This window comes from Aricia agestis, chromosome 5 (genome assembly GCF_905147365.1).
Source record: "Aricia agestis chromosome 5, ilAriAges1.1, whole genome shotgun sequence".
NCBI classification, from domain to species: domain Eukaryota; kingdom Metazoa; phylum Arthropoda; class Insecta; order Lepidoptera; family Lycaenidae; genus Aricia; species Aricia agestis.
Genome location: NC_056410.1, coordinates 2,731,209 through 2,744,379, shown reverse-complemented (window position 1 = coordinate 2,744,379; position 13,171 = coordinate 2,731,209). Strand labels below are relative to the sequence as shown.

Here is a 13,171-nt window from a genome sequence, read left to right as displayed (position 1 = left end):
ACTTCATTTGTGGCCCGCGTGATGTTAAGAAATTTAGAAATTCACGCCCACCGGCAAAATAAAGTAAAGTCTACGTGATAGTCGTTATAATTAAATTTTTTCCACTTTTAAATCGTTAATTTTGAAGAATGTTATTTTTTAACCCTAAAGAAATTTTGTTGCGGCCCGCGACACCAAGACCAAAACATGTTAGTGGCCCGCATGAAAAAAAGATTGGGGACCACTGGTCTAGACTCTAGGCCTCGCCATAATTTAATTACAAATTGGGAGGTTTGGCTTATCAAATAAGCTTTGGTTAGCATTGAAATGAAACAACATACTTAAATATAAGTTATTATATTAATAAAGAGTAAGTAGAATTATAATGGAAATGTATATACGTTAAGTACACATACACAATATACAAATCACCTATATAAGAACACTGAACACTACAGTCTTTGACTTATCACAGTACAATATTGCAAATCTCACCTGGAGGTTTTCTTAACTAGTATGTTCCCGTATCAAATTTTCGACCGATCTCCCATCAGGTTGTACCAGAACTTGAGACGGTCGAAGTTAGGATATGTTTTGAGTTTCAAGCCGTCGTCGTCGATGTTAAGGCAAAGCCTGTCCTCCTTGCTGTAAGCCAGCCACTCGAACTGCTGCTGCGACCACATGGGCTTACTGAAAACAAAATAGATTTTAATAATTAGATTAGCTAAACAGGGATTAGTTAAATAGGGAAAGAAAAGGATTTGATAGTTTGCTGAAATGGGTTCCCAACTTGTTTCTTGTTATTATTAGACAAAGACAGGCAGACCAATGTCCTATAGTAATTATAGTTATTCAGCGTATAAAATATTATATTAATTATTATAGTAAGGAATTTAAAGGGCATTTATTTACCAAAGATTTTGAACACTCACCCACTTCTGGCAAAGTTACACCAGAACTCGGTTATAGCGTTAATAACCATAGTATCTTTTTCGTTGCATTTCCCCGCTTTGGTGCTTCGGTAGAACAAGTACTGGAGGAGATCACCGTGAGAAGCTCCTTTCATGTCCAAATTCTTCATCGTTCTAATATTCAAGTTACCGCCGAAGGCGAATCTGCACAGGTACAGGTCCTTGTTGTATTTACTAACGAGTTCGCTGAACAGCAGGATGTCTCTCGCAAAGTAATGGTCGGAGACCAAGTTGACGTACTCCTTGGCGGTGGCCTCGTCGACCTTCTTCCCTCTGAAGTAGTAGTCACGGAGGTTGTTAGCGAATTTCAGCGATTTGATCGTGTTCGGCTTGATGTACAGGTACCTGGGAATAAAATATTGAAAGTTCTCCTCGAACATGATGCGGCCATGCTCGTCCTTCCTCAAGAATAGGGCGCCCTCGTGGGAGTGAAGGCTGCAGAGTATAGGCAGCTTCTTGAAACGATTCTCTCGCATCACGACCATCGGGTAGTCGTCGAAAAACTGTTCGACGCCATCGAACTTCTTCTCCAGGACCGGTAGCAGGAGCGCTCGGACGACGGCGGGCGGCCGACTCAGCTCCGCCGACGCCAGCGCGTACAGCAAGTCATCCAACGGCGTATTGAGCAACGACTCGTACAACTTCCTCGGGTCCAGGATATCCTGGCCCAGGTATGAGGACACCTGCCGGGCTTTCTCGATGGGGTCCTCGTCCGTAATGAACAAATCGGACACGGAGACGCCGGACTGACAGATAATCTTGTGGATCAGTCCGTCGGCCATTTTGGACGTCAGATATGACGTGACGATGCCGGCTCCGGCGCTCTCGCCAAAAGCGGTGACGTTGTTCTCCTCTCCGTTGAAGTGGTGTATATTCCGCTTTACCCACCTCAAGGCCATGATGGTGTCTTTCATCGCAGCGTTGCCGGGCACCTCCGGTATATTCAGGCAGAGGAACCCTAGAATGTTCAGTCTGTAATTTATGGTAACCAATACGACGTTATGTCTGATTAGGTAGTCGGGTCTATAGTAGTGGCCGTAGCCTATTAGAAATCTACCGCCGTGCACGAAAAACAGAACAGGTAGCTTTTCTAATTTATCAGCCGGCAGACAGGGAGTGTACACGTTTAGGTACAGACAGTCCTCGGAGCCTTCGATCTTCCGTTTCCCGTAGGGGTCTATTTGAGCACATTTGTTCCCCGGTTTTGTCGCGTCCCTAACGCCGCTCCAACTATCAACGGGCTGAGGATCCTGAAATTGTAAAATATCACTTTACATTAGTAGAATATAGCTAGCTATGTGTCGGACGGACAAACGGAAAATAGACTCCATCAACCGCAATTAACTTCGAGAAGAGAGAAATTTCAGTCATTGGTATGTCATTGAAAGGACTATATTATGTAGGTATTAAGGCGACCTCTTACCAAATCAACTAAAGGGTGCGTAAGCAGCACAAACTAACTCTGGAACACACATTTTTAAAACAATAGTGAATAGAAGAATCCTGCATGTCGACTTTTCTGCGATAGGTAAGCTGTAAGACGTGGAAATTACAAATTACGAGAACACTTACACGAAATCGCAGTTTTCCAACGGGAGGTTTGGCGTAGGGGATGCCTTCGAAGCTGTAGTACTTGAGGCCATCGTATGCGGTGCACTCGCACCCCGCTAGAGTCCCCTCAGCGATCGTCACCTCGCACGTCATATTTACCTGAAAAAAATATCATACTAACATTATAAAGGTTAAATTTTACGAGTAACTTAGTAATTTCTTAACAATGCCATGATCACACCTACCGGCCACCGAATACAGTGGGGAGAAGGTACTTTCGGCCAATTTGATAAGATCTCATGACATCAAAAGTCAAAACTGAAGACAAAAATAACCCATTTATTGAGGAAGGCTATAGGTTATATTTTAATGTGGAAAAAACGGGGGGAATTATTTGAAAGGGCTTATCTCGCGAACTACTGGAGCAATTTTAATGTTATTTGGCACAGCTAAGAAGTAGGCCACGTGAAGTATGATAGGCTATCGATTTTAATCATTTTTTCAGTGGCTATATAGGTATTTTATACCCGTGCGACGCCGGGGCGGGTCGCTAGTTATGTAATATATTAAAGGTGTATCTATTCATCAATAATAAATAATAATTAACTACATAATTCTAGTTTATCAATACTTAATTAGAGTTTTTGCATAAAATAGATTTTATAACATCTTATCATGATATGCGATAGCCGATAGGTCAAACTAGTCATTAGCAAGTGTTAACTATTTAGTATACAGTGTAGTGTAGGCAATTAATTAATTATGAGTACTTGAGTACATTGGTTGCTAGTTGCTACGAAGTTCACTTTCCTAAGTACCATATTTAATTTTCTAAAATTACTATAGTTAACTACAGAAGCCCACTAAGTATGTAGGTATAAAAATACAAAACTTGTAGAAAATAGATAATTTCTTCGCTTTCGTAATTTAAGAGTCAGGGAGCCCTAGAACAATTTTTTTTTATTTAGTATCTACTATCAAGCTAATTTTTTGTACGTAGCTTCATTTTGATAAGACAAACAACATCTGCAAAATTTTTTGAAAGTAGTAGCTAACAGAGATAGAAAGGATTTCATACTTTGATGATGACAGTCACATATTTTAGGACCGTCAAGGTCCTAAAATATGGACTGTTTTATTTGTAAGGGGGGGTATTACATTATCATTTATATTGGATCATTTCTATGATCATATATAGGATCCAATATATATGATCATTTGATCATATCTGCATATTACATTATCATTTATCATATATCATTGATCTTATTTTACGTCATATGTGGTTTCAATAGCCAAAGTCAGGGTTACTAGATCTTAGAGAATTCGATTTGTCAAAAGACATCGTCATTTTTAATATGGCTTGTTTTTTGTTATTTCAGCAAGATTATCCAAGTATATAATTAAAAAATAATTACATTAAGTACATTATTTGAAACATATTAACGAACAAGAAATTAAAAACTCTTTTTTATATTAAATAACTGGCAACACCTATTTCTATGACCATATTGGATCCAATCTCTCAGCAAATGTCAAAAATCTATGATAAAGGAAGAAATGAATAAGGAAGAAATGAATAATATATATCTATATTACATTATCCAATATCATTGACTCAATGATCTCGGATCCAATATCCATACTAATCCATACTAATATTATAAATGCGAAAGTATCTCTGTCTGTCTGTCTCGCTTTCACGCCAAAACTACTGAACCGATTGCAATGAAATTTTGTACACAGTTATTCTAGAGTTTGAGAAAGGACATAGGCTACATTTTTATGTGGGAAAATATCTTATTTCCATGAAAATATCGATGAAAATTAATTCGCATTGCACGTGGCCAGCGCTCATCCCGGGGGTCCTGGGTTCGAGTCCCGCAGGCGGAACAAAAAGTTTTCAATATTCCTGGGTCTTGGATGTGTATTAAAATAATATTTCAAAAATCCAGAAATATATAATAATAATAATAATAATAATTTTTATTTCGGATCACAACAAAAATTCATAGTGTTAGTAAATAATATAATTGAGACTTGAACTATGTTAGTACATCACATTATCAAATAACAATAGCAACAATTTGTGTATTAGGAATGGTGAGGCGTTGGAACTTTTAATGAGCCTATTCCTATTTAACGTGAACCTCTATCCAATGCCTTACCAAACCATCAAGATTATCAGTCAATACCCTTAGAATGCTGTTATTACTACTTCTGACACGCTGCATCAATGACGCCACTCTTTTTCTTATTATGGCGTTAAAGCCATCGGTGCGCATTTCTGCAAACATGCCTGAGGCACTACAGTACCTTGGTAGTCCTAACAGCATTCTAAAGATATTATTGTATTGAACACGAAGAGCATTTATCGCGCGCTGGGTGTAGCTCGCCCATAGATTGCATGTGTAAAAGGACTGGCAGTAAGCTTTAAATAAAGTCACTTTTACCTCATCAGAGCATCTTGAAAATCTACGAGCTAACATGTTCCCACGCACGGCCAACGCTCTTCGCTCCCTCTCAATGTCTACATCGTCAACAAGCGTATCAGTTACCCAATGACCCAGGTATTTAAATTTATGGACTCTAGCAAGTGGAACTTCATTAAGAAACACGGGTGGTATTGTGCTAACTTTATGTTCACGGGTTGGAAAACAAGTAGTTCACTTTTCTTAGAGTTATACCTGAGTCCTTGGGCCTCGGCATACGCTTGACACTTGCCTAGCAGTTTTCTGAGGCCACTGACCGAGGGACTGAGCAGCACCATGTCATCAGCATAACTAATGTTGTTTAGCATCACTCCGCCCATGGAACAACCGACATTAGTGTTGCTCAGCTCCTCGATCAGCTTATTTATGTAAAGGTTGAAGAGACGAGGAGAAGTTAATCCACCCTGTCTAACTCCACACCTTAATTTGTACACGTTAGAGAGAGCCCCAGACCACTTTACAGCATTTTCCTGGTTCTTGTACCAATAATCAAAAATATTAATAACCTCAATTGGAAGATCCGTCTCATCCAGCAACTTGTTGCGTAGTATCTCATAGGACACCATATCGAAAGCCTTTGAAAGGTCCAGAAAACATGCATATACTGGAGTGCTTCTATCGGTGTAGTATTTGACAGTCTGCTTGAGAGACAGAATTGCAGTTTCTGTAGATAGTCCTGCTCTGAAGCCAAATTGGGCATCGTGCAACTTAAGATGCTTGTCTAGATATTGATCAAACAGACTGTCTAGGACCTTTGCGATTGTTGCGGCTAGCGATATGGGCCTATAATTAGCTTTACTGGAGGAATCTCCAGGTTTATTTTTGATTATTGGTACAACAACCGTCTTCATACAATCGCCAGGTAAATAAGTGTGCCTAATGCAAAGGGTGTAAAACAAAGACAGAACCCTTGGTAAGTGTGAGCCAGCGTATCTCAGATGCTCAATGCTAATTCCATCATGACCTGGAGATTTACCCTTCGTCATAGCGCGTATTGTGTTAGACACTTCTTTCGCAGTAAAACGTATCGGGTGAGCAGATGTCCGGCTGGGCGAGTGGTTATTAGACTCGAGCGGCTGAGACACACAGTTTGGCCTGGATAAGGGCTCTATCAAAAAGTTCTCCCTAAACATATTGGCAATACCAGCTGGCTCTTGTATGCCTTCAACATTGAGAGGAATGCACGGCCTTGGATTGAGCTTATTGGTTTGCCTTCAAAAAGATTTAAAGTTCTTTTTCGTGTGATGTGATGCCAGAATATCCATTTTTATTTTCTCTTGATTATTCTGACACCACCTCAGTTTAGACTTAAATATTCTCCGAGACGAAGACATATTTTCGAAGACTTCACCCGAGCGAGGTTTGCCATGAGATAACCAAACATGATAGTTGTGTCGTGCTACCCTATGAGCCGGTTGGATATGCTTGTTCCATCCCACAACGCGCAACTTTCTTTTAGTCTCATTACACTTAGAGCTCTCCAACGCCGCTTCACTTAAAGTAGGTATTTACTATACTATTATAAAATTTGTCAATGACATGCTTGTGCTCACCATCATTGCACATATGGTCACAACAGCGACACAATTCCTCAGGAAAGTCCAAAAGTTTTAGTTTTTCATTACATAGCGCATTGTAGAGTTCTATTTGCTGTTTATCTCTATCACCCCAAATTATCTTATTAATTGAACTTTTGCCAATAACCCGTGACTGCTGAGGAATTAGTTTATCTAAATTGCATACTACTTCCAGTGGAAAATGGTCAGACCAAGCAACATCGTCAATGATTCTTACACTGAGCACAGATTGCCTCGCGGCCTCGGTCACTACACAGTGATCGAGCCAGCGAGTGCAACCATGAGCTTCACTTATGTAGGTATGAACATTGTTTAAAATATGCATATCAATACATGACCAATTTTGGTCTTTACAAAAATTTAAAGCTCTACACAAAAAAGTTCGCCTGGATGAGCGTTAAGGTCCCCTAAAATAATTACAGAAACGACTTCACATTGATCTACTATAGCGCTTATTTCACTTAAACAGTCTGTGAACTCAATAAGATTTTCACTATTGTCCACTGGCATGTGCACCGAAAATACTAAGGTAGATCTATCACAGGTGTGTACGTTTATAGCTGATAACCGAACACTATTACACTCTATGACCACCACTTTCTCAAATGCACTTTTTTTCCACAAAAGCACAACTCCGCCATAGGGCCTTCCGCGCATAATTCCTTCAGAGGTATCAATTGCTGATTTTCCAGTGAAACCAAAAGTTTTATCAATCGTACCAAGGAAAGACAAGTCATGAGGATAAAGCCAGGTTTCTTGCAGCGCAATGATATCCGCCTGTTTACACAGTATATCGATCAATATATCGATGCAATGAACATTTTAGTTCTAATACGATTCAACAGATGGCGTTTTATTTTTTACTTCATTGTAACATAGAACTAATAATACTTATTAGTTACTAGCTTTTGCCCGCGGCTTCGCTCGCGTGAAATTCGAAAATCATGTACAATACGAATATTCTTGCAAATCTCTACTTTCTAAAATACACTTTCGCATTTATAATATCAGTATGGATAGCTGTTTCCCGCGACTTCGTAGGCGTTACCATATTATAATAACGGAAATGGATAATTCTCTCCTTTTTATGGTCCCTTACTCAAATGGTAAAAAACGGAACCCGAGTACAAAGATATAATATCAGCCTGTCCGTCTGTCCATATCCAGGCAAAGCCTCCCTCATATTAATCAAATGACACTCGAAATCTGTATGTTTCACATGTTTCACTATTAATTAATAACTTAGTTTGTTCCTAAGGAATAAGAATTAAAACTCAACACTAACGACGCAACATGTCTTTAGAATCAAAGTAAGTTATTTATTAAAAGTGAAATTAATCTAACCAAAACAAAAGGAGAAGTAAGACTCAACACTAATGACGCAATACCATTTTGCTTAGCAACATTACCGGCCGGGGGCAAAGCCTCCCGCATGTTAATCAAACGACACGCAAAATCTGCTTGTTTAGTTTTGGTTAGATTAATTTCACTTTTAATAAATAACTTACTTTGATTCTAAAGAAGGAGAAGTAAAACTCAACACTAACGACGCAACACCATTTTGCTTAGCAACATTACCAGGAGGGGGGTTTGGGGGGGGCGCAGGCGCAACTTACTTTGATTCTAAAGAAAGAGAAGTAAAACTCAACAAAATCTGCCCCCTCTTTGGTCCGTTTGAGGGGTGGGGGGGAAAAATTTTATACACCAGATATGAAGTTGGAAGAAGACAAATATATCTGGGAAAACCATATTCAAATCGGATCAGTAGTTTTCATGTTAAAAAAAAGTTTGATACAATATCTGACCCCCTCTTCGGCCCCCTTAAAGGGGTGGGGGGAAAATTTTATACACCAGATGTTAAATTGGAAAATACAGTTAATAATATGAAGTTAGTCCATTGAAGAAAAAAGTTTGATACAAAATTTGGCCCCCTCCTTTGGTCCCCTTAGAGGGGTGAGGGGGGAAAAATTTATATACCAGATGTTAAGTTGGAAGAAGATCAATATATCTGCGAAAACCGTATTCAAATCGAATCAGTAGCTTTCGTGTTAAAGAAAAAAGTTTGGTACAAAATCTTACCCCCTCTTTTGACCCCTTGGAGAGGTGGGGGGAAAAATTTTTGTACACCAAATGTTAAGTTGGGAGAAGACAAATATATCTGCGAAAACCGCATTCAAATCGGATCAGTAGTTTTCGTGTGATGGTGGAACAAACATACAGACAGACAGACAGACAGACAGACAGACAAAAAACTAACCACAGTTTTGGCTTCTATAGCGATGTAGTAACAGCCCCCGCTTATTATTTTTTGGATATCTTTAATGTACAGAATTGTCATTTCTACAGTTTTATTATATGTATAGATATAGATTAATTTTTATGTTTTTGTTTATAGTTTTTAGTACGTTAGAATATTATGTTTAATAATATTATCACTTGGTATAATAATAATCAATCTATCTTATCTTATAGAACTCCTACTGCATGTCTAATATATGTGACAAGTTGACAACAGAAGGCGCTCTAAAATAAAGGAGTTCAAGTTTACCGTGTTGGCCTATATTCCATCCAGAAAATATATCAATGCAATCAAAATTTTAATTCTAATATATGAAAACAGATTGCGTTTTATTTTTTACTTAAATATATTTTATGTATAATATTATAAAAAATCCAGAAATATTATATCGATGCAATGAACATTTTAGTTCTAATACGATTCAACAGATGGCGTTTTATTTTTTACTTCATTGTAACATACAACTAATCATACTTATTAGTTACTAGCTGTTGCCCGCGACTTCGTCCGCGTGGACTTTAGTTTATAGCGCGCGGTGTCAACAAAATTTGTGTCAAATTTAAAAACTTTTAAAACCCTGGTAAGTGGTACCCCTCTTAGGGCCGCGCTACACCGGAATGGCAGCGCTGAAAGTGCTCGCCTCGCCGCTGCCATTCCGGTGTAGCGCGCTGCGCGGCCCTTAATTAATCAAAATACCCAAAAACAGCTGTGCAGTGTGCACATGATCTATACTAATACTAGCTGTTGCCCGCGACCTCGTCCGCGTGGACTTCAGTTTATAAAGCGCGATGTCAACAAAATTGGTGTCAAAAGCTTTTATAAAAAAACCCTGGTACCCCTTAAATCAATACAGCTGTGCAGTGTGCACACACTAGGGTAGGGAAGGGAATAGGGTAGGGGATTGGGCCTCCGGTAAACTCACTCACTCGGCGAAACACAGCGCAAGCGCTGTTTCACGCCGGTTTTCTGTGAGAACGTGGTATTTCTCCGGTCGAGCCGGCCCATTCGTGCCGAAGCATGGCTCTCCCACGTGTAAATTTGTTCAAATTAAGTTAGTTCCAAAAATTCATAATAGACGGCGCCGTGCGTCTTCTATATCGCGCTGACGCTTGCTCAAATGTCTTTCTATAAGAGGTGGTATCATCTTACATTTAAGTTTCGATTTTTTTCGATTGTTATATCTATTCTACGGTATTAAAAAACTCAGTACTTTATCTGTGCAGTGACGTAACCTTAAACCTATCAATGATAAATAGTTTATGGGTAAAGTTGTGTAATTGGGGGGCTAAATAAGCTTTAAAATTTGGCATAAAATATAAAGTTTAATATAAAAAAATTAAATACTTATTGTGTGCACACTGCACAGCTGTATTGATTTAAGGGGTACCAGGGTTTTTTTATAAAAGCTTATGACACCAATTTTGTTGACATCGCACTTTATAAACTGAAGTCCACGCGGACAAAGTCACGGGCAACAGCTAGTATATGATAATCTAATATCCGCCTTTCTCAGGCTTTAGACTATCTGTATACAAAATTTCATTACAATCGGTTCGGTAGTTTTGGCGTTTGGCGTGAAAGCGAGACTGACAGACAGACAGACAGACAGAGATACTTTCGCATTTATAATATTAGTATAGATTATGTGCACACTGCACAGCTGTTTTTGAGTATTTTGATTAATTAAGGGCCGCGCAGCGCGCTACACCGGAATGGCAGCGGCGAGGCGAGCACTTTCAGCGCTGCCACTTACCAGGGTTTTAAAAAGTTTTTAAATTTGACACAAATTTTGTTAACACCGCGCGCTATAAACTAAAGTCCACGCGGACGAAGTCGCGGGCAACAGCTAGTAACTAATAAGTATGATTAGTTCTATGTTACAATGAAGTAAAAAAAGATACGCCATCTGTTGAATCGTATTAGAACTAAAATGTTCATTGCATCGATATATTTCTGGATTTTTTATAATATTATACATAAAATATAATTAAGATTTTTGAAATATTATTTTAATACACATCCAAGACCCAGGAACATTGAAAACTTTTTGTTGCGCCTGCGGGACTCGAACCCAGGACCCCCGGGATGATGCAATGCGAATTAATTTTCATCGATATTTTCATGGAAATAAGATATTTTCCCACATCAAAATGTAGCCTATGTCCTTTCTCAAACTCTAGAATAACTGTGTACAAAATTTCATTGCAATTGGTTCAGTAGTTTTGGCGTGAAAGCGAGACAGACAGACAGACAGAGATACTTTCGCATCTATAATATTAGTATGGATTATAAATGCGAAAGTATCTCTGTCTGTCTGTCTGTCTGTCAGTCTCTCTTTCACGCCAAACGCCAAAACTACCGAACCGATTGTAATTAAATTTTGTATACAGATAGTCTAAAGCCTGAGAAAGGACATAGGCTACTTTTTTACTGGAAAAAAGGGTTGTCAGGGGGTGAAAATGCGTATTTTTTTTTTTTTTAAATAAGGGGGCAAACGAGCAAACGGGTCACCTGATGGAAAGCAACTTCCGTCGCCCATGGACACTCGCAGCATCAGAAGAGCTGCAAGTGCGTTGCCGGCCTTTTAAGAGGGAATAGGGTAATAGGGGAGGGTAGAAATGGGAAGGGAATAGGGGAGGGTAGGGAAGGGAATAGGGTAGGGGATTGGGCCTCCGGTAAACTCACTCACTCGGCGAAACACAGCGCAAGCGCTGTTTCACGCCGGTTTTCTGTGAGAACGTGGTATTTCTCCGGTCGAGCCGGCCCATTCGTGCCGAAGCATGGCTCTCCCACGTGTAAATTTGTTCAAATTAAGTTAGTTCCAAAAATTCATAATAGATGGCGCCGTGCGTCTTCTATATCGCGCTGACGCTTGCTCAAAAGTCTTTCTATGAGAGGTGGTATCATCTTACATATAAGTTTCGATTTTTTTCGATTGTTATATCTATTCTACGGTATTAAAAAACTCAGTACTTTATCTGTGCAGTGACGTAACCTTAAACCTATCAATGATAAATAGTTTATGGGTAAAGTTGTGTAATTGGGGGGCTAAATAAGCTTTAAAATTTGGCATAAAATATCAAGTTTAATATAAAAAAATGAAATACTTATTGTGTGCACACTGCACAGCTGTATTGATTTAAGGGGTACCAGGGTTTTTTTATAAAAGCTTTTGACACCAATTTTGTTGACATCGCACTTTATAAACTGAAGTCCACGCGGACAAAGTCACGGGCAACAGCTAGTATATGATAATCTAATATCCCCCTTAGACAATGTTGCTCTTAAATTATATAACTATTAACCTACCATTATACAAAAAATCAGCTGGTTAGAGTTCCATTTTAGGGTATACACGGTAGTCAACCAAATTTTACATTTCCTACAAATAGAACAATCCATAATATTTTAGGACCATCAAATCAAAGTATCCTTTCTATCTCTGTTAGCTACCACTTTCAAGATTTTTCGCAGATAAAAATGTTATTTGTCTTATCAAAATGAAGCTACTCACAAAAAATTTGCTTGATAGTAATCAAAAAAGTTTGTTCTAGGGCTCCCTGACTATAATCTTTTATAAAAGATAATATTTATTATGTTTTTTGACCAGTATTGTTATGTAGCTGTAGTTTATATCCTTTGTCGAGTATAGGTAGAAGTTTTTTTACTTGGCCCATAGAACTGGGAGGGATTTATTTGTATTTAAATATTATAGACCAGACACATAATATTACTGTAATAACAAAATCCTAAGTACGTAGGTAATTTTAGGCACAATTTATGAATTAAAATGTCCATGAACATGGGCTTATTTGATAGAAAAACAGATAAATTATTGAATTAAATATATGCTTTGTGTTGTTTCTTCCGTTTTTCAACAAACAATGACTAAAATATGTGTTTTAAATTCGAGATGAAAAGACATCACAACAACAAGTGAAAAGAATATTAGTTTGTCCGCAAACGTGTAGCTACTTGAAATAAACATATTATATATTTAAATCTTCATATAACAGCCAAGACTTACGTACGTTTACGATTAAGGAAAAGCTTTAAAGCGACTCAGAATTTAATTGAGTGAATCCAGAATCCAAAATGCTGAATCAAAAGTAAAAATCAAATGAAATTATATTAAAACTGGATGCAATCAGAGTGCTGTTTTAATTTAATTCACAAAGTAAAATGATGTTTTTCTTATATTTTACATATACATACCCTTTCAGCGCACGTTTGTAATGATTTTTAATAATTTCCGAGCAGTCGGCAGTGGGCAGTGGCACAAGCGTATTGATAACATTATCA

At 38.3% G+C, this 13,171-nt stretch overlaps 1 protein-coding gene across 1 annotated transcript; it reads right to left on the bottom strand.

The window, feature by feature from the left end:
* Nucleotides 1–359: 359 nt before the first annotated feature.
* Nucleotides 360–13,171, bottom strand: LOC121727353 (esterase FE4-like). Its single transcript, XM_042115135.1, has 4 exons — nt 13,085–13,171; nt 2,523–2,660; nt 912–2,200; nt 360–669 (listed from the first exon to the last, which is right to left on the bottom strand). Exons 2-4 carry the CDS (start codon nt 2,652–2,654, stop codon nt 507–509), a joined length of 1,584 nt encoding a protein of 527 aa, XP_041971069.1. The 5' UTR covers nt 2,655–2,660; nt 13,085–13,171; the 3' UTR covers nt 360–506.